Source organism: Carlito syrichta, unplaced genomic scaffold (assembly GCF_000164805.1).
Source record: "Carlito syrichta isolate Samal-C Ts95f unplaced genomic scaffold, Tarsius_syrichta-2.0.1 Scaffold296340, whole genome shotgun sequence".
Classification (NCBI taxonomy): domain Eukaryota; kingdom Metazoa; phylum Chordata; class Mammalia; order Primates; family Tarsiidae; genus Carlito; species Carlito syrichta.
The window spans coordinates 12,608-37,724 of record NW_007240436.1 but is presented as its reverse complement, the minus strand read 5'-3'; the positions used below and the strand labels follow the sequence as shown (position 1 = coordinate 37,724).

Below are 25,117 nucleotides of genomic sequence, written 5' to 3'. Positions count from 1 at the left end.
CTTCAGCCAAAAGAGAATGGGAAGTGTCCATGATAGGACTTCCAAGACTGGGACATCAAAGGCATGCAGCTTTTGCTGAAAGTACGCTATAAGTTGGCCTGTGCCCCTGAAGCCACCATGCTGGAGAGACCACATGTAGGTGACAGTCCTAGCTGAGTCCAGCCTTCTAGCCATCCCACCAAAGTGCCACACAGGTGAGTGGAAGATGCCATCCTGGAAGAGGGTCTGCCAAGGCCAGCTGCCTCTCCCCTCCCCAGCCTTTCAAGTAGCCTCCAGTCGAGGTCTCAGACACCGCGAAGGCAGAAAGAAATCATCCTCATTGTCCTTTTTTCAGGAATCCTGACTCACAGAATCTGTGAGCATAATAAAATGGTTGTTATCTTATGGCTCTAGGTTTTGGGTGGTTTGTTAGCAGCAATGGTAACAGTACCCATAAGGTGACTGTGAAGCTCAATGTCAACTACAATGTGTCATAGACATTTATTGACCAACAAATGACTATGAATAGTTCACACTGATGGAGCGCTTCCTAAGTGCCAGGCACTCTTCAGAGCAGTCTCTGTGTATCATTTTATTTAATCCTCCTAACAGCCACCGAGGTGAGTACCACTGTCCAGTTCTACAGATGAAGAGAACAGAGGCACAGACCGGTTACCTAACATGCCTACAGTCACACAGCCTGTAAGTGGCAGAGCTGGGCTGCAAACCCAGGTCACTGGGTTCAGTCCCGACCTAGGGACTGGAGTTTTATCCAACAGCCATGCTTCCTGTCAGTTCGTCTTCTTCTGCCGTATGGACACATTTCCTGATCTTGCTTCTAAATGCAAATCTGGTTGGTTCCTCCCCTCGAATAAGAAACATTTAAGGAGAAAATCTGGGGTACTGACTCAGATGTTATTCTTGCTGGAAAAAAAGGAAGTTCATGCTTTATCAGCGCTACCCTTTATAAGCACTTGCTTGGTCAAATAAAAATATCAGACAAGAGGTTTGCCAGAGGCATAATTAGCCTTTAAAGTTGAAACACAAGAACTTCTGTATTACATACCTCCAACTACCCCTTGGGGGCTTAACTGATATGAAATTTGAAAGACGGCACTTACAGCACCCAAGAATGGTCTCTAATATTTTCTCCACCTTTAACCTAACCTTTGATCTACTTTTATATATATATATTTTTTTTTGAGTTGGATTCTCACTCTGTCACCCAGCCTGGAGTGCAGTGGCCGCTCCCGGCCACCGCAGCCTCGACCCGCTGGGCTCCAGCGATCCTTCCGCCTCAGCCTTCCGAGTAGCCGGAATTACAGGTGTGCGCTACCATACCCGGCTCATTTTTTGATTTATTGTGGAGATGAGGTCTCGCCAAGTTGCCCAGGCGGGTCTCGAACCCACGGGCTCAGGCAATCCACTCACCTCAGCCTCCCAAAGGCGCGGGATTACAGGCTGAGCCACCAAGCCCGGCTTACTTTTATATTAATTCGATCATGTCACAACCATCCTCAAAGAACCTCCACGGCTCCCTGGTGCTTATAGAATGAAGTCCAGACTCACTGATTTGGTATTATCAGGACTACACTATGTGACTCTTCCTATTCTCCTAGTAGTATGCCCTGCTACATCGCCTAATCATTCTACTCACCAGGTGTACCAGGCTACAACCACTTCCCTGATTCCTTCCACACACACTTTCTAAGTCTTGCTCCCGCTGTTTCCTCCCCTCACCCCATCTCTGCTGGCCCTTTGAATTCTGGCTCAGGGATCAGCTCTTCCAGAAAGCTCTCCCAGGCCTACCCCTTCTGACTCAGAGTCATCCTCTCCTTGTCTTGTACTCCTAAACCTTGGATAACTCCATGAGAGCCTTTCTCACCATTTGCTGCTTCTTGTAACCAGCAAGGCATGGCGGGGCTCCCCTCCCAAAGAAATTTATTTATAAAAAATTGTGTTATTTATTTTTACACATTTAAACTTCAATACCATCAAAGTACTCTTGGTTTGATGCAACACACCTGTCTAGATGCTTTTTTCCACTGCTCACAACAGGTTTTGAACTTATCAATTCTGATGCTTTTTAGTGCTTCTGCCATTTTTTGTTTCGCCTCTTCCACATCAGCAAAATGTTTCCCTTTAAGGACTTCTTTCATCCAGGGAAACAAACAAAAAAAAAAAACCAGCAGGGCAAGATCGGGTGAATAAGGAGGGTGGGGAACAGGGGTCATGCTGTTTTTGGTCAAAAACTGCTGAACACTCAGTGCAGTGTGGGCAGGTGTGCTCATAAATCACCTATCATGAAATGGGCAAATGCTTGAAAGAATCTTAAAAAAAAAAAAATTCACTGAAGCTGAATGTAGCCTCGCAAAACAACACTAGCTGGTATACTGGTACCGATGGGTTCCTAGAACACTTACCTAGCGGGGGATGCTTGTACTGCAAGGGGCCTGCCCTCCAAAGGATAATTCTAGGATATTTTTGGGTCCCCTCTTGTATGTGTCCTACACCAGACAGTGTTTTTTCCTTAGATCATGAGCTCTTTTTAGGACAAAAAACTATACACTTAAACACGTTCCTTCCATATGCAAGGTAGTCAGTCGATGCCTGACAAACTGAACTAAAGATTGAATAAAAACCCATAGTTCACACAATAGATGACATTAAAACCGGATACTAACCTTTATTTTTTAAAATAAAATACTATATATTTAAATTAAAATTTAAACTCTGCATCAATGTTTCTAAAATTATCTTTCTTCGAAACGACTTCATCTTACCCAACTGAACTGAAGTACTTGGTAGCTTAAATTAGATTATGTTAATTGTTAGAATGTACTCAATTTTAAGTTTTTCGTTTCCAACACATTTTTCTTAACTTGTGGCACCTATTCTCACTTTTCTGCTAACATGTGCTACAGGATGACTAGTATAGCAACAATAACAAAAAAAATTCTTGGAAATGAGATTTCTTAAAATTTTCTATAATTGAATTTTTTTAGAAATGTGGAACATAAAATACTCCCTACCACTAAGATGACTAGTTCGTATGATGACATTGAATAAACATTTTTGGCTGGGTGAGATGGCTCACACCTCTAATTCCAGCATTCTGGGAGGTCAATGAGGGAGGATTGCTTGAGCCCAGGAGTTCAAGACTAGTTTGGGCAACACAGTGAGACCTTGTCTGTATAAAAAAAAAATAATAATAAACTGAGCGTGGTGGCATGCACCTGTAGTCCCAACTACTAAGCAGGCTGAGGCAGAAGGATCACCTAAGCCCAGGAGGTAGAGACTGTGGTGAGTGGTGATTGTGCCACTGCACTCCAGCCTGAGTGACAGAATGAGACCCAAACAAACAAACAAAACCAGATTTTGATATTTTACCAAGAGTACTACAACATCCATGTTAAAAGGCCACCATTGCTCTAGGCTTTAAAAGTTCAAATTGAAAACATACTATGCTATCACCAGGAAATAGACATCTCAGGTTCTATTATATAATGTTCAAGACAATGTACCCACGTAATCTAGTCAGACAATATACCCACGTAATCAAATTGACTATCAGCCTCTGAGACTGCCCTCAAAGACTGTAGAGGTCATCTACAAACAGATGAAGGAAGCCTCTCTTTCCTCCCCAGTCACATAACCCTGCTCTGAGCTGACAGTCGCAGGGGCAAGAAACCCAGTTGTGCCCATGACATACAACCCGAGGTCCTTCCTCTCTTGGCCTTGAGGAGTCCTCTGGCTGCAGCCTTCCTCTTCCTGGGCCCCAGAGGCCTTGAGGGTGACCCCAAGAGAAGCTGTCTTGAGACATGGGAAAGTCAGTCACTCCCTTCTACCATAGCACTCTGTACATACTTCTCTCTGTTGACATTTATAGTATCAACAATAATAGCTATTATGATTATCATTGAAGCCACCATTGGCTATCCATTCTTTAAAGGCCAGGCACAGCGTCAGGCACCTTGTTGTTGTTTTCTATTTCAATGTGACCTTCCACCCCCACTATGAGGGTAAGCTCATTAAGGGGCAACAGCTATGTCCTACCTACTTGTTTCCCTAGACTTTAGAATAGCACTTGGTATATTATCACCATTGAGGAAACCCAAATCAAAATCTTACGACTCATGAAAAGACAACTCAGTGAAAAGGTGGGCAAAAGATTTGAATAGATGTTTCCCCGAGGAAGATATACAACTGGCCAACGTACATGACAAGATGCTTAAACATCGCTCACTTAATAACTAGTGGCTGATAACTAGATATCTGCCCGCAAAAGAATGAAGTTGAATGCCCTTCTTCCTTCAACCACAAAAGCGAACCCCGAATAGTCCAAACACCTAAATGTAAGAGTGAAAACTATAACATTCTGAGAATAAAACATCAGAGTAAACTTTTGTGACCTTAGAGTAGGCAATGGTTTCTTAGGGCACTAAAAGGACAATCAAAGAAAAACAACAGATCAATTGGACCTCACCGAAATTAGAAACATCTGTGCATCAAAGGATACCTTCAAGAAAGAGACAAGACAATTCACAGAATGGTAGAAGAAATGTGCAAATCATCACATATAGGACTTGAATCTAGACGATACAAAGACATATTACAACTCATAAAGAGATCACTCAATTAAAAGTGGGCAAAAGATTTGAATAGATATTTCTCCAAACACAACTGGTCAATAAGCACATTAAAAGATGCTTAACATCATCAACATTAGGGAAATTCCAATCATAATGCCCACCTTAGGCCCACTAAGATGGTTATAATAAAAAAGAAAAAGAAAACCAAATGTTGGTGAGAATGTGGAAAAATGGAACCCCTTACACATTGCTAGTGATCCAGCTGCTTTAGAAAATAGTCTGGCAGGTCCTCAAAGCATCAAACATAAAATTATTATATGATCCAGCAACTCTTCTCTTAGAGAAATGAAAACACATATCCACATTAAAACGTGTACACAAATGTAGAGAGCAGTATTAATCCTCATGGCCCCAAAGTAGAAGCAATCCAAATGTTTCCAAACAAATAAACAACATGTATGATATAGCAATACGATGGAATACTGTTCTGCTATACAAAAGGAATAAAGTACATGCTACCACATGGGTGACCCTTGAAAGCATTACACTAAGTGAAAGAAGCCAGGCGACACAAAAGGCTACATGTTCTATGATTCCATTTATGTGAGATTTCCAGAGAAGACAAATCTACAGGGAAAGAAAGTAAATTCATGGCTGCAGGAGCTAGGGCAAGGAGGTGTGGAGTGTTACTGTTGGCGGGTACAGGGCTTCTTCTAGGGTGATGGAATGTTCTGGAATTAGATAGTAGGAATGCTTGTGTAACTGAAACCCATTAATTGTACACTTTGTTTTTACATTTTTTTTTTTAGTTAGAGTCTGTTGCTCAGGATGGAGTGCAGTAGCACGCTCACAGCCACCCCAGCATCAACCAGCTGGGCTCCGGCAATCCTTCACTCTCAGCCTTCCAAGTAGCCGGAACTACAGGCATGTGCTACCATGCCCAATTAATTTTTGATTTTTGATTGTAGAGATGAGGTCCCACCAAGTTGCCCGGACTGGCTTCAAACCCATGGGCTCAGGCAATCCACTTGCCTCAGCCTCCCAAAGTGCTGGGATTATAGGCTTGAGCCACCACACCCCGCCTAATTGTGTACTTTAAAAGGATGAAGATTATGGTATGCGAATTTTATCTCAGTGAAGCTGTATTTTATTTTTGAAAGAAAGCCAGTTGAAAAAAAATGACCTATGACTGAATAAGGAGGAAACTGGTGGGGCTGAAAGTTACAACCTACACACAGGTGAGAAAGTAGGGACTGCTTCATAAAGAAAGAACAGGCCAGGCGCGGTGGCTCAAGCCTGTCATCCTAGCACCTTGGGAGGCCGAGGTGAGGGGATTGCCTGAGCCTGCGGCTTCAAGACCCTGGGCAACATGGTGAGATCTTGTCTCTACAATAAATCAAAAAATTAGCCGGGCGTTGTAACGCATGCCTGTAGTTCCGGCTACTTGGAAGACAGAAGCAGAAGGCTCGCTGGAGTCCAGCAGGTCAACACCGGGGTGACCGTGAGCGTGCCACTGCACTCCAGCCTGAGCAACGGAGTGAGACTCCAGTTTAAAAATAAAAATAAAAAAGAAAGAGAATAAGTTGACACGAGTGCAATACTGGTTTGGACATGTGTAGTAACTTAGAGCCCACATCATCTTTTTGTGCTCTACGATGTGGACACCCAAAGCAGACACAGGAGAAGCCATCATGAGACCAGTAATGGGGGAGAAAGCACCATTTTATGGTTTTTGATCCAGGCAGAAACGGTGAACAGGGATGAGGCTTGAACACAGATGGGAAGAGAACAAAGAGCTGTGGGTCTGATACATAGTAGGTTCACATCTTTTGTTGGAGACCTTATCAGCTTTCAAGGATGACTTGTATTTAAAACTTCTAAGCCAGGCTCAGTAGCTCAGCCTGTAATCCCGCACCTTTGGCAGGCTGAGGTGAGTGGATTGCCTGAGCCCGCGGGTTTGAGACCCGCCTGGGCAACTTGGCGAGACCTCATCTCCACAATAAATAAAAAATGAGCCGGGCGTGGTAGTGCACGCCTGTAGTTCCAGCTACTTGGAAGGCTGAGGCGGAAGGATCGCTGGAGACCAGCGGGTCGAGGCTGTGGGGGTCGGGAGCGGCCAATGCACTCCAGTCTGGGTGACAGAGTGAGATTCCATCTCAAAAATAAAAAAATTAAAAAAACTTCTAGTCTGGGTCACACTGGGGCAGTGGGGACTCAACCTTTCCAAGTGTTTCCATTTTCCTCTGGGCAAATGCTGGTTTCTAACATGCATTGTTTCTCCGCCCATACATGAGGGTTGAGCTTACTTCCTAAAGGAAACGCTTGGAGGAGTGGTTTAAATTTTGGCTCCTCCCTTCTTCTGGTCTCCTAGGAGATTCTGTGAATTGGAACTGTGGGCTTCTGAGTAGTCCCTCAACAAAGGAGCAGAAATCTTCAAATGCCTTCTCACAACTATCAGCCCAATAATCTCAGTTTCCCTCCAACTTTCTAGAAAAGTGGAATGCCTGTGAAATAATTCAGGCTAATAATGGTGATGATCATTACCATTTATATAGAACCTCACAGTATGTTGAGAGGCTTTATACAGATTATGGAACAACATTCGAGAATGAATTAGAAACGCAAATTCTCAGACCCCACCCCAGAACCAGTGAATCAGAATTTCTGGGGATGCAGCCCAGTGATCTGTGGCTTCATACGCTTTACACATGGTTTTTATGCAGGTTAATGTTTGGAAATCACAGACTTATGGATAGATTTATGTCACTCTGATTATGAGGAAGAGAAACAAGTATTGAGATGTCTAGTAAATGCTGCTCCCTTTGGTGCACCTGGTTTTAGGGTCACAAGATGCTAGGTATTCATGAAAAGACAGAAAAGAACTTCCCAGAAGAAAGGATAGTTGTAGTGGCAAGTTGATGAATGCTTTCTCTCTTATGATGTGGGTGGCTATGGCATGTTGTTGGCATGGCACAAAAAGTAGTTGCTGACTGTTCAATGCTGGGTTTGGGAAGGGGTCTCTTGTAGCTTTTGTACCAGTCACCTCTACTCTTGGCATATGTTAGGTCAATTCAATTTCTCATGACCAAAAGTCAAAACTAGTCTTTTCCATTGCCCCAAGAATCCAAAGAGCAGTCCTTGCACTGGTTACTGGCAGGTCTCTATGGTGCTATTACTCCCCACTTGGTATCAACATACCCAAACTACAGGTCAGATTTCTTAGAAGGGTGATGAGGTTTTCAGACATTGATTTTTTTAAAGCAGTTCTCAACTGGGTGTGATTTTACATCCTTCCTCCCTTCCTCACCGGGACATCTGGCAGTTTCTGGAGACAATTTTGGTTGTCACGACTTGGGGCAGGGGATGTTACTGGCATTTTGTGGATAGAGGCTAGGGCTGGAGCTAACCATCCTACAAGGCACAGGACGGCCCCCACCACATGGAATTGTTTAGTCCCAAACAGCAATACTGTTGAAGTTGAAAGTCCTGCTTTAAAGACAGAAAGTCAGGCAGCGGTAGCAATATCACAACTATAATTTGGTATTTGAAGAAGTTGAAATATCCGCCAAAGGTCTGGAATAAACATACCCTCATCTGCTCTACACTAGGCACGTCCATAGACAGAGAAGAGCTCGCAAGGATCTTGTTAGCATACCTCCTATGCCTTGGGGGAAAAAAGCAAATAATTGATTTGCTTTCTCTCTCTTTCAATAGCTCCAGCACTTTGGTATGGTAACTGTTCCCAAGATGAAATATAAGAGCTAGAAGGAAAGCATATTACTTGGAAATAAAGAACTAAGGAAAGCAGAAATCATTTTACAGTTCCATGGTTTTAGCCTTACTTATGACCTCCACTTGGTAAAACATAGTGGCTTTTGCTATGTGCTTGTTCTTCCTGGTGTCCCTGAAGTGCCTTTTATTCATTTGGTGGACAGTATGGAATCTCCTCACCTCTTTCCTACCCTGGTCTTGGTGACTCGCTACTGCTGGAGTATGTTCCTCAGAGCAGGAGTATGGATACTACCTGGGCACTTGTTCAAAATGCAGATTCTGGGGTCCCATCCCTGCCCTACAGAATAAGGAACTTGAGGGGGTGAGGTGGGGCCCAGATGCTTACTTTAATGAGCTCTCCAGGTGCTTCTTATACATACTGGGGTTTGAGAAGCCCTGCTCTTGATACTTGCTACTCCAAGTGTGGTCCTTGGGTCAGATGCGTTGGCATCAGTTGGTAGCTTGGGAAAGATCAATACGTTCAGGTGCCCATCTTCGCTTTCAGTATCAGAATCTGCGTCTCCTCAAAATCTCTGGGAATTCCGATGCACATATGAGCGTGAGAGGAGCTGCTCAAGCCTACCCTGGTTTTAGTCCTACTCTCATGATTGGCATTTTTCTGTTTCCATTGTGGTTTCCTTAATTTTACCCTCACCTACAGATAAATACAGGGGATGCCAAAATGTATACACATTTTAAGAGATGTTATCTATGAATTACTTTTCAAAGTTGAATTAAATTGTAATATGATGTTCGTGTAACCATCCTTCCGCCATTTTCTTTGTCCTGCCTGTTGTGTGGTGATGCTAGCATTCATTTGATGAATGTCCTCTTTTGAGTGAACGTCATACTTAAAACGTGTATACATTTTTTAGCACCCCCACATATCTTAAAGGCCCCAACTTGGTGATTCTCAACCCTAGCTGCATGCTGGAATCCCCTGGAGAGCTATCAAACCTATGTCGGTGCCTATGTCCCACCCACAGAGATTCCCATCCAACTGATCTGCAATGTGAACAGGGTATTGGGATGTTTAAAACTTTCTCAGGTGATTCTAATGGAAAGTTGCAGGTAAGAACCTCTTCTCTCGTCCTTGGTCCTCTGCTCATCTCTCCTCTCAGTTAGAGACCCCAGCAGAGTCCATCACTTTATCACCACCACCTCTTTCCCAAGGACTGGATTTACATCTTAATATCCGCGTCATTTTGAACACTCATCCTGTTTTAGGCATTTTGCTGGTGCTATCCTTTTGTCTTGTCAAAATCACTTATCCAAATGGAAACTCCTGATCATCAAGGCTCCCTCTCCCTGTCCCTGCTCCTCTTCACAGAGGTACATATAGACAACGGAACCATCAGCCTCCTACTTACCCTGGACATAACCTAAGAGTCCTCTTTTATCTTGTTTTCCTTTACTTCCAATTAGAAAGAATCCCTCATTCCTCCAATTTTTCTTGCTTTTCTTTTTTTTTTTGGAAATAGGGTCTCTCTCCATCACCCCAGCTGGAGTACAGTGGCGTGATCATAGCTCACTGCAGCCTTGAACTCCTGGGATCCAGTGATCCTCCTTCTTCAACTTCTGGAGTAGCTGGGACTACAGGTACACACCACCACGCCCAGCTAATTTTTTTGTAGAGACAGGGTCTCGCTCTGTTGCCCAGGCTAGTTTTGAACCCCTGGGCTCAAATGATCCTCCTGCGTCAGCCTCCCAAAGCTCTGGGATTACAGGCATGAGCCACTGTGCCCGGCAAAAATCTTTTCTCCTTTATTCTTTCAACAGGTATTCACTGCATGCCTGCCATGTGCCTAGCACGCTTCTGGGCCCTCAAAATGCAGCAATGGACATAATCACTTTCCTACTGCAGCTTCCACTCTTGTAAGTGTAAGTGAGAGAATAAACCAGGTTAGTATGTACAGTCTATAGCACGGTGCTAAGGGGACAGTGAAGCAGGAATCACCACGAGGGAGTGTGTGGAAGTGAGCAGTCACAATTTTAGGTAGGGGAGGGTAGGATGGACACCCTGAGAAGGTGACATCTGAATACAGCTTTGCAGGTGGTGAGGTCGGGAGCCGCATGAATATCTCTGCAGCAGAACAAGATGCAAAGGCTCTGAGTTGGGAGGTAACGGACATGCTTGAGGGATGGCAGGGAGGCCCACATGGGGGGTGTGGAGTGTGGGAGAGGAAGGTAAAGGGAGCCAAGGTCAGGGAGGTGAGGGGGAGGGGCAGGTGTGACAGCCTGGAAGGCCTTTGTAAGGACTCTGGGTCTTACTCTCAGTGACTTTAAAAAGCCATTGTAGAATGTTGCGCTGTATGCTGTGTTTTTTTTTGCCAAACAGTGACATGATCTGATTTGTGTTTTAAAAGGAACTCTAGTTGCTGTGTTAGGAACAGACATAAAGTGAGCAGAGGCGGAGGGAGGGAGACCGGAAGGAAGCTTTGGCAATAACCCAAATGAGAGACGACTGTTGGCTCAGGCTGGGAATGATAGCAATGGAGGTGAAGAGAGGCTGTCAGATTCTGAAAGATATGTCTGAAAGCAGAGCTTATGGGAGGGACTGGATACGGGTGAAAGAGAAAAGAGAAGCTTTGGTCTGAACAATGAGAAGCCTGGAACTGCGGTTTGACAGAGTTTGGAAATATTGTGTCAGGAGCAGGTCTGGCAAAAAGAACAGGAGCTCGGTTTTGGACAGGTTTAAGATTGAGATGCTTTTTGGGCCCTGATACAGTTTGAATGTCTGTCCCCTCCAAATCTCATGTGGAAATGTGATCTCCAGTGTTGGAGGTGGGGCCTAGTGGGAGGTGGCTGGGTCATGGGGCGGATCTCTCATGAATGGCATGGTGGAATTCTCGTGGTAATGAGTGCTTACACTATTAGCACACGTAAAAACTGAGTGTTTAAAAAAGGCTGACAACACCTCCTTCCTCTCTTGCATCTGCTCTCGCCATGTGACATGTCTGCTCTCTCTCTGCCTTCTGCCATGATCGTAAGCTTCCCTAGTCCTCACCACAAGTCCCACAAAAACCTTAAGCCAAAATAAGCCTCTTTTCTTTATAAATTACCCAGTCTCAGGTATTCTTTTACAGCAGCGCAAAACAGACTGATACAGACCTCCAAGTGGAAATGTCAACAAGCAGCTGGAAATGTAAGTCTGGAGTTCAGGTTGATGATATATCTTTGGGAGAATGAATAAGATAACCAAGGGAGGAAGAGCAGACAGAGAAGAGATCCATTTAGAGGTCACAGAAACGCAACACTCGTGCAACGCATGTTTGAGCTTCTGATATGGACAGGCACCCTTCCAGGTGTGAGGATGCATTGGTAGATATGGTGTCAGCAGAACCAGTAACAGAGACTGAGAAGGAGTGTCCACAAGGTATTGAAGTCTCAGAGATTTTTTTCCCCCTTTCCAATTCCAAGTGTCCTTAACTTCCATGCCCCCATCCCATCTCAGACAACAGCACTAACATCCTAACCAATCCTTCTTTTGGTTTGTCTAGCTCTAAGCCATCCTATACACCAAAATCATATTACCTGTTCCCTAAATACTGCATCTGTGGGGTTACTCCCCAACTCATAAACAAGTATCAGTTACCAAGGAGGACTGTTTCTGAACTCTTCTTCCTGGCAGTAAAGTCCCTCATGAATTTTTGGTATACACCTTGCCTTCTTTTCCATGACTCTATCAAAATGTATTGTGCTTATTTCCCATTAATAAAACAACGGGTCCAAGGTACTCAGCTTATAAATGGTGGAGCCAAAATGTGAACTCGGGGAAATGGAAAGGGCCCATCCTAAGTAGTGTTTGTGGAAAACTTCAAGACCCAACTAGAAAAGACTGGATACTTTAACCTCAGGCCTCTCCGACATAGAGCTGGTCTTGGATGCTATCCAGGGAGCCGGTTGGACTCCCTCCAGGTTCAGACTAACTAGAACCAGGATGCCCTGCTTAAAAATCACCATGACGACCCAGAGGGATTTGGCTAAGCCTTGGCAGATGGTGTCATTCTCAGGCCACAAAAGAACCTCAGATATGAAGAAGATACATGGAAAGGCAAACAGGGCTGGCCTTAGCTGTCTGGCAGATCTGTCTATTAGTTCTGGGCCAGCCCAGAGGCTGTGGTGAAATTAGGTGAGTACCTGGGAGAAGAGAAATACATGGACCCTCAGGGGCACTATTGGAAGCAAGTAGATGCCTGAGACGACCTCAAAACCTCCCCCTTGGAAGGTTCTCATTGCCGGTGAAGACAGCCCACAGCTACTCCCATGTTTCTGATCTACACCAAGCTGATGCCTAAGGACATGGGCCAATACTTACTCCTGTTTTCCAGTTTTTGCCATAGCGGAGACTGCACTACCTGCCGTATACTGGGTGCATACGTTTCCTCTGATCTTCTTAATGTCCTCTGCAAAACGGACACTGTTACTACTAACATGTAGATGCGAAGACTGAGACTTGGAAGAACGCAGTGACTTGTCCAATGCCAAGCATCAGTATGTGACAGAGCCAGGAAATAATCCCAGGTCTATCTGCCTTTCCAGCCTGTGCTCTTTCCAGGGCAACGTGGACTCCATATTTCAGGACAAAGCTCACGTGCACTCTCTCTGATGCGTTAAGAACACGGGAACATATTTTGCAAATGCCGAGAGGCTGCAGGAAAGCATGCAGAGCTAATGCCCAGCACTTCCCTAGGGAAGAGCAAGCGGGGAGAAGGGCTTTGGCCCGGGAAGGGGGAAGGAGTCACACTCCCACCTCCCTGCCAGCCTTCTGCCTTCTGGTCCGACTCTTCCTATGTTTAGCCTGATATTTTATTTTTAGTAGATGGCTCGCAGCTTTGAGGGCTTTTGTTTATACGGCTGTGGTATTTGTTTATACACTCAGGTTTTTCTATTTGCCTGAGATGTTGAGGAAGGGCAGAGTGACGGGGGAGGAAACCTGATTCTGACTGATGACAGGATGAAAGATATATAAGGAACCTATCACAGAGATTAAAACAGCTCAGTGTTGGTCTCCTAGACCCCACCCCAAGGAAACAGCTCTCCATTTTGTTTTCCTGTTACATACAGTGAGTTTTACACGGGCTGGATCAGAAAAGAACTTGTGATACCAGATGACAGTTTACCATTCGTCTAACTAGACCAGGAGGTGAGAGGCACATGGTGGAGTGTCTTAAGGGCTGTACAGGGATGACCACCAGCCGTCACAGTCAACCGACGGCATAGTGTCACCATTCCCCTTTTGTAAAGAAGGAAGCTGAGTCTCAGAGTGGGAGAGTGACCTGCCCCCGTCACAGCAGGTAAACAGAGGGGCTAAGATATGAGTCCAGGTCTCAGGGACCCTGTCTTTGTCTGTGGTCCTATGGTCTGAGCTGGCAAGTCACAGATGGGGGTTCTGGCTCCACCTCTGTCACTAACACTGAGCAGGACCCTTGCATCTGCAGATCCCAGGAATCTCATATACAAAATGGGGGTAAAAAATGCTAACCTCACACTTTTATGGTGAGCACAGAATGGATTGCTGAATTGGAAATTGCGTTTATACACCTGTGATAGTTATTTATATGGTCATTTTTTAATTTGCCAATATATAAATGTAAGTCTTTGCAACTATAAGGGATTATCATAGCTGTTTTTATTATTTGTCCTATCTGGGCCTCAGTTTAATTAATCTTAAAATTAAAGGATGGGACTAGGTGATCGCCAAGGTTCCTTTTCTGGCTGTAGAACTCTATACGTTTATAAGTCCAGATACCCCTAGGCTACGAAACAGTTTTGCTTTACAGGATGCTTCTTTGTGATAATATATGCCAGAATTCTAATAGCATCAACAGTTAGAGCCCCTTGTGTTTACAAAGGGCTCCTAATGCCTATATCTTAATATTTGAAGAACTCCATTGGAATGAAACAAGAAAAAGCTACCTTTGCTCATGCTCAGTAGTTTTTTCTACACAATCAAATCAAATAATTCTCTACCAAATCAGGAAGAGAAATATAAAAAAATACAAAAAGAAATATCCTATCAATCCTGCAGCAACCACCTTGATTTGGAAAAATAAAACTGTCCCTTTCTCTAGTTTTTTTTAAGGCTGCACTTTGTAGTAACTGTTCTACTCTTATCAGAAATAATCAACACCTTTACCACACACAAAAAATATCTTGTGCCCCTAAAAGGCAATTATAAAAAAGCCAACTGTGTCATCCAGAGCACCATGGAAACCAACGTCACCAGGGCATGAAAAAATAGTTGTTAGTTGCTAGAACCTAAGCAGCTAGCAGTGTGGTTTGCTAAGCAACACTGCAAAAAATAGCAGAGTATCGACCTGTTATCTGGAGGGCTGACTCACAGGTTTATATCTGGTGCCAAAAGGAACTGTCCCAAGCCCCTTTACACCAACTCCATACCCTAGACTCCCAAAGCCCAATTAGTCATTTATCCAGTGGTATTTACTGAAGCTTATGTATACCAGGCATATGATTCTCAACAGAGGTATTTGCTTGGTTTCTTCGTTAAAGAGAAGCCATTAGATGAACCAGGAAGAGTGTTTTTGTGAAGAAAACAGAGGGGCAGGGATTCGCTGGAGTCAGACTCAGGGAGAACTGACAGCTGCAGCCAGAGGACTGAGTAAAATGTAAAAAACAGAGAACTGCTTTATAACACAGCATCAAATAACTACATTCTCACGGCCATGATCCTGCGTCATCAAGAAAAGATGAAGTTATATTTAGGATCCTCTGTTAAGGAAGGCTGGAGTGGGTCTAAAACATTTTAGAAATATCACCATCAAAAATGGCCAAAACAGCTGGACGCGGGGGCTCACGCTTACAATCCCAGCACTTCAGGAGGCGGAGGTGAGAGGACTGCCTGAACCCAGGAGTTCAAGATCAGCCTGGGTAACTTGGCGAGAGCTTGTTGCTACAAAAAAAAAAAAAAGTTAGGGTATGGTGGAGCACGCCTAGAGTTCCAACTACTTGGAAGGCTGAGATGGAAGGATCGCCTGAGCTCAGCAGGTCAAGGCTGTGGTGGTAGTGAGTGTACCACTGCACTGCAGTCTGGAAGACAAAGTGAGACCCCGACTCAAAAAAAAAGAGGTTAAAACACACAGTTTTGGCATTTGAAGGGAACATAAATTATCTTTAATAAGTTCCTCCTTCTATCTAGTCCCCCATTTTGCTGGAAGAAAAACATTAGGATAGTGGCTTTACCACATTCAAACACGGTGTCAGCTCCCTCTCTGATTTTATTTTATTTTACTTTTTTTTTTTGAGTTGAAGTCTCACTCTGTCACCCAGACTGGAGTGCAGTGGCTGCTCCTGACCACTGCAGCCTCAACCCACTGGGTTCCAGCGATCTTCCGCCTCAGCCTTCCAAGTAGCTGGAACTACAGGCGCGCACTACCATACTTGGCTAATTTTTTGATTTATTGTAGAGATGAGGTTTTGCCAAGTTGGCCAGGCGGGTCTCAAACCCACAGGCTCAGGCAATCCACTCACTTCAGTCTCCCAAAGCACTGGGATTACAGGCTGAGCCACCGAGCCCAGCTTCTGATTTTATTTTTTAGCTCAAACCCCTGGCTCAGCTGGAAGGTTCTTTCCTTCTTAATTGCTTATCAGAGTCCTCCTTCTATCAAGGCCGAGCTGAAACGCTACTTTCTCCAAGTTTCCCGAGATCATTCGGGGTCTTATCTCTCCCTTCCCTTTCCACCCACAGATGTCTTCGGGATGCCTTTGCCTAACCCGACCCCAGGCTGCCTTGTGTCATGCTTTCCTCCAGGGCCCTTCCTCCCTCTGTTATCCAGGAGGGCAGGGTCAGCCGGCAATTATATCCATATGTAGCTCGGGTACTCAGTGCATACAATTGAACTGACCCATCCTGAGGACGTCGACAGCCACTGGAGGCAGAGGGGTGGGTGGCTGACCCAGCGGTGCTTTCCCTCATGGATATTACATAGCCCAGGAGCCCTGATGGCAGCCAGGCTGGCCCTCCTTCCCCAGGGCCTTTGCACATCTGCTCCCTTCCCCCAGAAACCTCTTCCCTGACGGACTCCTTCTCACCATGCTGTAGGACAGTATTCAGCTCAAATACCACTTGGGGAGGACAGTCTACCTTAATCCACGAGACCACACCAGGCCTCCTGTTATATGCTCTTAGGCCCCCTACAACTTTTTTTTCAATGCGCTTATCACAGTTTTTCATTACTTGTTGGTTGGTGTTTCTCTCCCTACTCAACTGCAAGGCCCAGGGAGGCAGCAATGGTGCCTGTCTTGTGCACACTGCACCCTCAACGTCTAACACAGGCCTGATGGAGAACAATGCCCGCTCAATCTATGCAAGGAAGGAAGCAAAGAAAGAATTGAGAAGCATCTCAATGCGGAAAGGAACATACAGCAAAACATAAAAGAGGGTTGGGAGTCATCGCTGAAGGTCCTGGGTTCCCCCAGCATGGGCCTAAAGGTAACGCAGTTAAGAGAGTACTAGGAAAACCCACAGAACCTCCTCTGAGACACCCACACACTTCAAGAGATCTGGGAACACAACCAAATGTAGTTGGTGGTTGAAAAACCATATTGAGATGAGCTATGATATTCTTCTTCAAAAACAAGCACATTCACGAAGGATGATCAAAAAGAAGAAGTGGAATTTAACTGCAGCCTTGGGATTTAGATGAGATAAAAAAGATAGTCTGGCCAGGTGCTGTGGCTCATGCCTGTCATCCCAGTATTTTAGGAGGCAGAAACAAGAGGACTGCCTGAGCCCAGGGGTTCGAGATCAGCCTGGGCAACTTGGCGAGACCTCACTGCTACAATAAATCGCAGAAAGTCATCAGCCGGGGGTAGTGGTGTATGCCTGTAGTTCCAGCTACTTGGAAGGCTGAGGTGGAAGGGTCGCCTGAGCCCAGCAGGTTGAGGCTGCGGTGGCTGTGAGTGTGCCATGCCCTCCAGCCTTGGTGACACTCCAACTCAAAAAAAAAAAAAAAAAAAGATAGTCTGATAATGACGGCTAGCATGGTCTGAAAAAGATAACTAAATCTGGGGAAAAAAGTATCAATTACGTTCTCCCTCAGGTTTTTGAGTGCCCTTTCCAGTTCAGATTCTATTACTGGGCATTTCTTTTTACCAGGCTGAAATTTAAAAAAATATTGCATAAAACATTACAACAATCATAATGAAAATATCTAAAGAAAAAAAATTCCCCAAATCTTATTCTCTTGCTATTAATTATTTTCACTTGTTCTTGTTTCCTCCATGTTCTCTTTGCACTTCTACAATTTCTGTCACAGCACTTTTCTTGTTGGTTGGTGTTTCCCTCCCTACTCAACTGCAAGGCCCAGGGAGGCAGCAATGGTGTCCGTCTTGCCCACACTGCATCCTCAATGTCTAACACAGGACTGACGGGGAACAATGCCCACTCAATCTATGCAAGGAAGGAAGCAAAGAGAGAATTGAGAAGCATCTCAATGCAGAAAGGAAAATGCAGCAAAACATAAAAGAGGGTTGAGAGTCATCACTGAAGGTCCTGATGTGCTTATATATCGAGACATGACTTGTGAACTGTAATGTCACTGGAAGCCTTGGGGAAAGGTAAGCCCAACTAGACCTTCAGCTCTTTGGGAACACAGATTTTATCTCACACACCCAACTCCTAGCACAGTACTCCATACATGAAAAGGAACTGTTATAGTAAACAAAGGGACCCAAAGAAGCAGAGAAACGATGCACATTTTTCCTAACACCTAGAGTTTGATTTGTCCCACAGCATAGTCCAAATGGAACGGGCTGAGATAATAAATAATTCATTCACTACAGCTTGGCAGATCCTTCCATCGTATCGACCTTTGACTTCTTCAGTCATCCAATTCGGTCTGTAAACAAACGTCCAGTGAACATTTGCTATGTGTCCTGTCCTCTGTGAGCGGCTGGAGCTACAAGAACAGATAAGACAGACAGTCTTGCCCTCGAGATGTCCATTATCTGGGCGGGAGGAACTTATAAACAAATACTGATAGTACCGCTTGTTAACCCAGCAGTGGAGAAACACGCACGGAACACAGAAGCTGGCCAAAACTGGGGTTTACGGGACAGGCTTCCTATGGGAGGCAGCCCTGAGACGAGTGTTATAAGAGGAGCTGGAGCTGAATTCGTCAGGCAAAACATATTCCTGACAGAGCAGAGTATGAGTCAAAGGACAAAGACAAGCGACAGCACCATGCCCATGGAGCTCAGTGTTGCTGGAAGCGGTGGCAGGGAGCCGCGAGCGCCCTGAGACTGGACAGGAGGGCAGGAGACAGATCATGAAGGCCTTGCCAGCTGCATTACAGCTGCAGAAGGGTTTTAAGCAGGGGATATCATTCCTGGAGATTATTTTAGTGGCACTGGGGAGGATGAATTGGAGGGAGACAAAAATTTGAAGAAGCATATAACATCTTAGGAGCCCTTTGCACAGATGAATCATCGACTAGTGATTATATTTAATAATCAAAGCTAATGCCTACTTTGTATATGTTATATGACAGGTACTAAATAAGCATTATAATCATTATATTATTTCAAATTTTAATTCAAAGTATTATACTTTTGTATTATTATACTATATAAAATATACTATATTATTAATAATTTAATAAATATTAAATTAGTTTAAGTCTATTAATATCTCAAGCAGCCTTATGAACAGACATCATTATTATCCTCATTCTACAGTTAACGGAACAAACAGAAACAGTTAAGTAATTCACCTATGGTCAGTATCCTCATTCTACAGCTAATGGAACAGACACAAATAGTTAAGTAATTCGTCCATGACCAGGCATTCTAGCAAAGCTTATAAGAACTCTTAATCACCATCCCTTTGGTTTAATTTCTGTCTCTTGTATATGAGAGTTAAGCCTCCATGCAGACAGGGATCATATTGGTGGTGTTCTCCACTGTACCTACACAAAGATCAGCTAAATAAAATCAGTGAATAACCTAGGTGGAAGAAATTGTGGATTAAATTATGTATAGATTCAAGAAACACAGTCACACACTGCTTAACGAGAGGAATACTTTCTGAGAAATTTGTTGTTAGGCAATTGTGTCATTGTGTGAACGTCATAGAATGTATTTACACAAAGCCAGATGGTATACCCTACTAGGCTAACTGGTAGAACCTACTGCTCCTAGACTAAAGACCTGTACAGTATGTGACTGTACTGAATAGTGTAGGCAATTGTAACACAATAGTCAGTATGGGTGTACCTAAACATATCTAAAATTAGAAAGGTAATGAGTTGTTTCATTATAATCTTGCAGGATCACTGCCGTATGTGTAGTCGGTAGTTGACCAAAACATCATTATACAGTACATGACTGTAGCTTGAATGCAGTATTTGTGTCCAAATATTTGGCCAACTCTGATTATTGTTATAAACTGAATGCTTGTGTTCCCCCTAAATTCATATGTTGAAGATCTAACCCCTGGGAAGTCTCTAAGGAAGTCCCGTAGCTAAGATTCAATGAAGTTGTAAGGGTGGGTCCTAATCTGACAAAATTGGTGGCCCTCTAAGAAGAGGAGGACCAGAGCTCTCTTGTACGCTGTACACATGCACAGAGGAAAGGCCACAGAGAGAAGGCGGCCATCTGCAAGCCTAGAAGAGAGCCCGCACCAAAAACTGAGTTGGCCAGAAAGTTCGTCTTGAACATCAAGCCTTCAGAACTGAGAAGATACATTTCTATTGTTTAAGCCACCCAGTCTATGGTATTTTGCTATGGCAGCCTGAACTGAGTAAGACAATGTCGAATAGGATGAAGCTAGCGAATGAAAGAGAGATTCCTAGCCTGGGAGACTAGAAGGACAGCGGTGCCACTTACTGGGGGTAGAGACCCAGGAAGAGGGAGAGAAGAGCTGTGTTGTGGTCAGTGGGATAGCACTGATTATTATGTGCTTAGAAATACAGAAATTAGCTGTTCAGTAGCTTATGCAGACATAGAAATATAGAAGCTAGCTATTTAAAACCATTTGCTCAATAAATGTTTGTTTGGCCCTTAACCATGCTGGTCACTGTGCTCACCCTGAGAATACAAAGCAAATAAGATTCTTTCTCTGCCCTCAAGGAACTCACAATCCAATGGAGGGAAATCCCTTTTGTAAAGCCAGCACACTGCCTGGAAGCACCATTTTCCTCTTTCCCACTTCTAAAGACCTGCAACTCATAGGAAATATACAGATCAAATCTCATATGGACAAAGAGCTCTAGAGCCACATGACCTAATTTTGAGTCTGGGCACTGGAATATACCACTGAATGATGACTCTAGGCAGGCCAAATAACCCTTCAGGTCTTAGGATCATCAGACCCTAAGTCTAAGACTGGATAACAGAAAGTATGCAGAAATGTGATGTCAAGTGCAGCATGCATGTTACGATTACTGTCATTATAAAAGCTATATTTCTAATTTGCAGAAACTAGAGGTCCCTGAGCCATGGGCAGCAAGTGAGAAGTGAAAAGCCACCTTGGAACCCTGTGGCTGGTCGGAATTCCAGGATAGAGAAGGAATGAGACTAGTGTCGCAAGGAAAGAAGAACAGGCCTTGGGGTTCTATAGACCTAGTTCAAACCACACTTCAGTACACTATTAGCTATGCAAAGTTGAGCAAGTCCTGTTATCGATCAGAGCTTTAGTTTATTTATCTGTAAAATGGAGTTAATAATACCCACCCAGGAGGGTCGTTCTGAGTATGTAAAGGGCCTGGCAGAGCTGATGCTCAATTAATGGTGACCGTTGCTCCTGTTAATATTATCATCTTCCTCTTCTACCTCCTAAGGGGTTTGTTTAGGTGGTTAAGTTACTTGAGATGTAAGTAAGTGAGGGAAATGGAAGAGCTATTAAAGACTTGCTCATGCCTGTAATCCCAGCACTTTAAGGAGGCCCTGGCGGGAGGATTGCTTGAGCTCAGAAGTTTGAGACCAGCCTGGGCAACATAATGAAACCTCATCTCTATAGTAAACAAACAAACAAACAAATAAACTGAGCACTGTGGCTTGAGCCTGTAATCTCAGCTACCTGGGAGGTTGAGACAGGAGGATTGCTTGAGCCCAGGAAGTTGAGGCTGTGGTGAGCCATGACCATGCCACTGTACTCCAGTCTGGGGGACAGAATGAGACCCCAACTTAAAAAAAAAGTACTTGCTTAAGAAGTTATTTTTAAAGCTAAAGAAAAGCAGTTTACTCAGCTGTCCTTGCCTGTAGTGTAAACATCCATCTCTTACAGAAAATGACCACTGCACTCTACAGCTTGGATCCTGAGAGCATCCACCATGTTAATTACTCCTTGTATTCAATCCTAAGAAGACCCACCAACACTGTTGATAAGGGATCTCTGAAGGTGATGCCTCTGAAACTTTGATGGACACGTGAGCCTTCTAGGGTCTTGCTAAAGTGCAGATTTTCTTTTGAGGATTCAGGGTGGGGCACGAAAACCTGCATTTCTAATAAGCTCCCAGGTGGAATTCTTTCTGCTGGTTTTGGTTCACACTTTGAGGAATTAGCAAGGTTCTGAGAGGATGTGTTAATGTCTTCCTTGGCATGGCGCTCTCTGTAAAGGCCTGTTTTTCTTTAGTTATCTACCTAAATACAAACTTGCTATTAATAGAACACTGCATGGGGTTTTTTTCAGACCAGATTTAGAAATTCTGCACAGGGATTCATTTCAGATCAATATCAACTTTTTTGGAACCGTTTACGACATACAAGGTGCTGTGCGAGGTGCTAGGAATAAAAGATTAATAAGACATAATTCCTGCTCTTGAAGACTGTTCTTTATGCCCTGTGGACTGTCAACCTCCTAAGGACCATCTTCTTGTCTCCCCTGTTGTCTAAAACTTTATAAATGCTCAATAAATACTAAATGAATGAATGAATGCATTCACCGGAGTTTCACTAAAAATGTCTTCTGGCAGCAGATGACAATGAGACATTATCTTCACTGTCCTCTGTCTTACCCATCGTAAGTAAGAGGTGACTAAGTTAAAATGACTAAATGAATGAATGAATGAGTTCACAGGAGTTTCACTAAAAATGTCTTCTGGCAGCAGATGACAATGAGACATTATCTTACCTGCTCTCTGTCTTATCCATCACAGGTAAGAGGTGACTAAGTTAAAATGACTAAATGAATGAACGAATGAGTTCACAGGAGTTCCACTAAAAATGTCTTCTGGCAGCACACGACAAAGAGACATTATCTTAACTGCTCTCTGTCTTACCCATCACAGGTCAGAGATGACTGAGTTTTAAAATGAGCCCGTCAGGGTGGTTTTTAATCCAATCTGCCTGGTATCCTTATTAGAAGAGAAAATCTAGAGACACAGAGACCCTGGGGATGCGTGTTCACAGAGGAAAGGACATGCCAGGACACGGGGTGATGGTGATGTCTCCAGGGCAAGGAGAGAGGTCTCAGAAGAAACCAAACCTGCCAGACACCTTGGTCTGGGACTTCTAGCCTCTAGAACTGTGAGAAACTAAATGTCTGTCATTTAAGCCATGCAGTCGGTGGTATTTTGTTATGGGAACCGTAGAAAACTAAGACGGATTTTTCATAGATTTCATGTCCCAGATCCAAGACACTCTGTCTTTAAGATACACAAAATGTAAGCATAATTCTGAGAGTGGGTGGATGAGTCTCAGAGGACAGGAGGGACTGTTAGTGTAAGAATTAACGGGAGGCAGACAGAAGAGAGTGAGCCAGCAGCCCAGACTGGGCTAAGATAGCTGCCATATATGCACATCTCTCCCCTTCTCATAATACCAAAACAAAGTCTAGGGCTGTTTTCTCCTTGAGTCCCAGACTGGCAGTAGAGTTTAGACTTTTTTTTCCCTATTTTTAGAGACAGGGTCTCACTCTGTTGCCCAGGCTGGAGTGCAGTGGTGCAACCATAGCTCACTGCAGCCTGGAATTCCTGAGTTCAAGTGGTCATGAGATTGAGTTTTTGACAAACAAGAGAATGTATACAAAATGCAAAATCTAATGAGAGTCCTGCAAGCCACAGAGAAGCTACATTTGAAGCCTAATTCTAAAGTCAGGGGATTGATTTTTTTTTTTAATATAAACATGCAAACTCATAGGTACAGACGAGTGCCTCCTTCAAAACCATAACTCTGGAAAGTTCTACACTTAATCATGGCCCTGTTCTCAAATTATGACATCTACAGTTGCTTTCAGGGTTTGTGAGGTAGTCTCTACAATACTCTCAATGCTGACGCTTGAAAATAGATTTGGTTTTCAAAAACAGTCAAGGGTTCTGGGCCAAACCTGGTGAACTAGGGGAACAGTCAAACTGTGTAATGCCAAGAGGATTTACTCTAAAGTATCCAGGCTGATTTTTCCTGAGTGAATTTGTAATCAACCCTAGAAGGCACTTTCCGAAGACACTTCCCAGACATGAAGTAACCGTGTGATAAGCATGACAATCAAGTTTGAGGTTGGGGAGGGGGCGGGGGAGGACAGGAACTGTGCTGAAGGAAAGCCCCCTCTTTTGGATATGCAAGTTTTCCAGAATCTCACTGCTTTAGTCGATTTTTAATCCCCAGCCTGGGTATCTGATGGGCTTCCAGCGAACAGCCGATAGGAAGTTAGATATGGGGAATATTGTCTAAGGTGTCTGGGGCTTCCTCTACACGACTCAAAGGGCAGAGCTAGGAGGTTTAGGAGGCGTTACATTTCTGCCCCATTTAGGGAAGACACGTCAGCCGCGCGGGAGCTGTCCAGCAACGGAGTAAGTTCGCTCTGGAAGCTGTAAGCTTCCGGCGCTGGGAGTAAAGCAGAGGCCGCCCGTTATGAGCACCTGAGGAGGTGCCCCCTGCTGATGGGTGGGGGGCTATGCAATGACCCTCGAGGGCTATCCCCAGAGTTCAACATGCACGATACCTGGCACTCAGTAGGCCCTGGCAAGACACTGGTGGGATGGAATAAATAAGATAATGGTGCATCTTGTGAGTCAGGTAGGGCGGAAAAGGCCCGGGGCTCAGTCAGCTCTGCCAGGAAGACGAGGTGAGTGCAGACAGGGAGCCGGGTGGGAAGAGGGTCTTCCCGAGTCTGGGACCACGGAGAGAGAAACTGCTCTGGGCGTCTAAAGCCTCGCGTGATTATGCAGGGATAACACCTCTGCGGGGGGCAGGGGCTGGGGGAGGAGACAGACCACCGCTCACCCTTCTTAAACTCCTCCAGCACCGTGTCCAGCCGGGTGTCATTGAAGACGCAGTGCAGGGGCCGGTTGTAGAAGCGGGTGACGGTGAGGAGCGGGGTGCAGTCGTCGGGGTCCACGAAGGCCAAGTCCTTGACAAACAAGATGTCCACGATGTTGTGCCGCTGGTCGCCCTCGTACACCGGGATGCGGGTGTAGCCGCTGCGCAGGATCTCGGACACGGTGGCGAAGTCGAGCACCGCGTCGGAGCGCAGCATGAAGCAGTCCCCGAGGGGCGTCAGCACCTCCTCCACCACCTTGGTGCGCAGCTCCAGGGCGCCCTGGATGATGTTGAGCTCCTCCTTGACCAGGTCGCTGTAGGGGTCCGCGGCCCGCAGCGTCTCCAGCAGCTTCTCCCGCGTGTAGAAGGTGCTGATCTCCTGGCGCAGCGCCCAGTCCAGCAGGCGGCCCAGCGGGTAGCACACGGGGAAGGCGGCCACCATCAGCAGGCGGGTCAGGCACACGCTGTGCGAGGCGACGGCCAGCCCGTGCCGCGAGCACACCGAGTAGGGGCAGATCTCGGCGCCCAGGAACACGGCGCCGGTGCACACGAGCGCC

The 25,117-nt window shown here is 44.9% G+C and overlaps 1 protein-coding gene across 4 annotated transcripts in view; it reads right to left on the bottom strand.

Annotated features, from left to right (window-relative positions):
* CNNM1 (cyclin and CBS domain divalent metal cation transport mediator 1) overlaps positions 1-25,111 on the bottom strand; it is a 66,365-nt gene extending 41,254 nt beyond the window's left edge. For all 4 annotated transcript variants that reach the window (XR_002481773.1, XM_008054546.1, XM_008054547.2 and 1 more), the window contains exon 1: positions 24,525-25,111. Coding sequence is in view for 3 of the 4 variants with exons in the window: in XM_008054546.1 (XP_008052737.1) it covers positions 24,525-25,002 (478 nt within the window). In the remaining variant the exon portion in view is untranslated. The remainder of the gene's footprint in view (positions 1-24,524) is intronic.
* Positions 25,112-25,117: the final 6 nt, after the last annotated feature.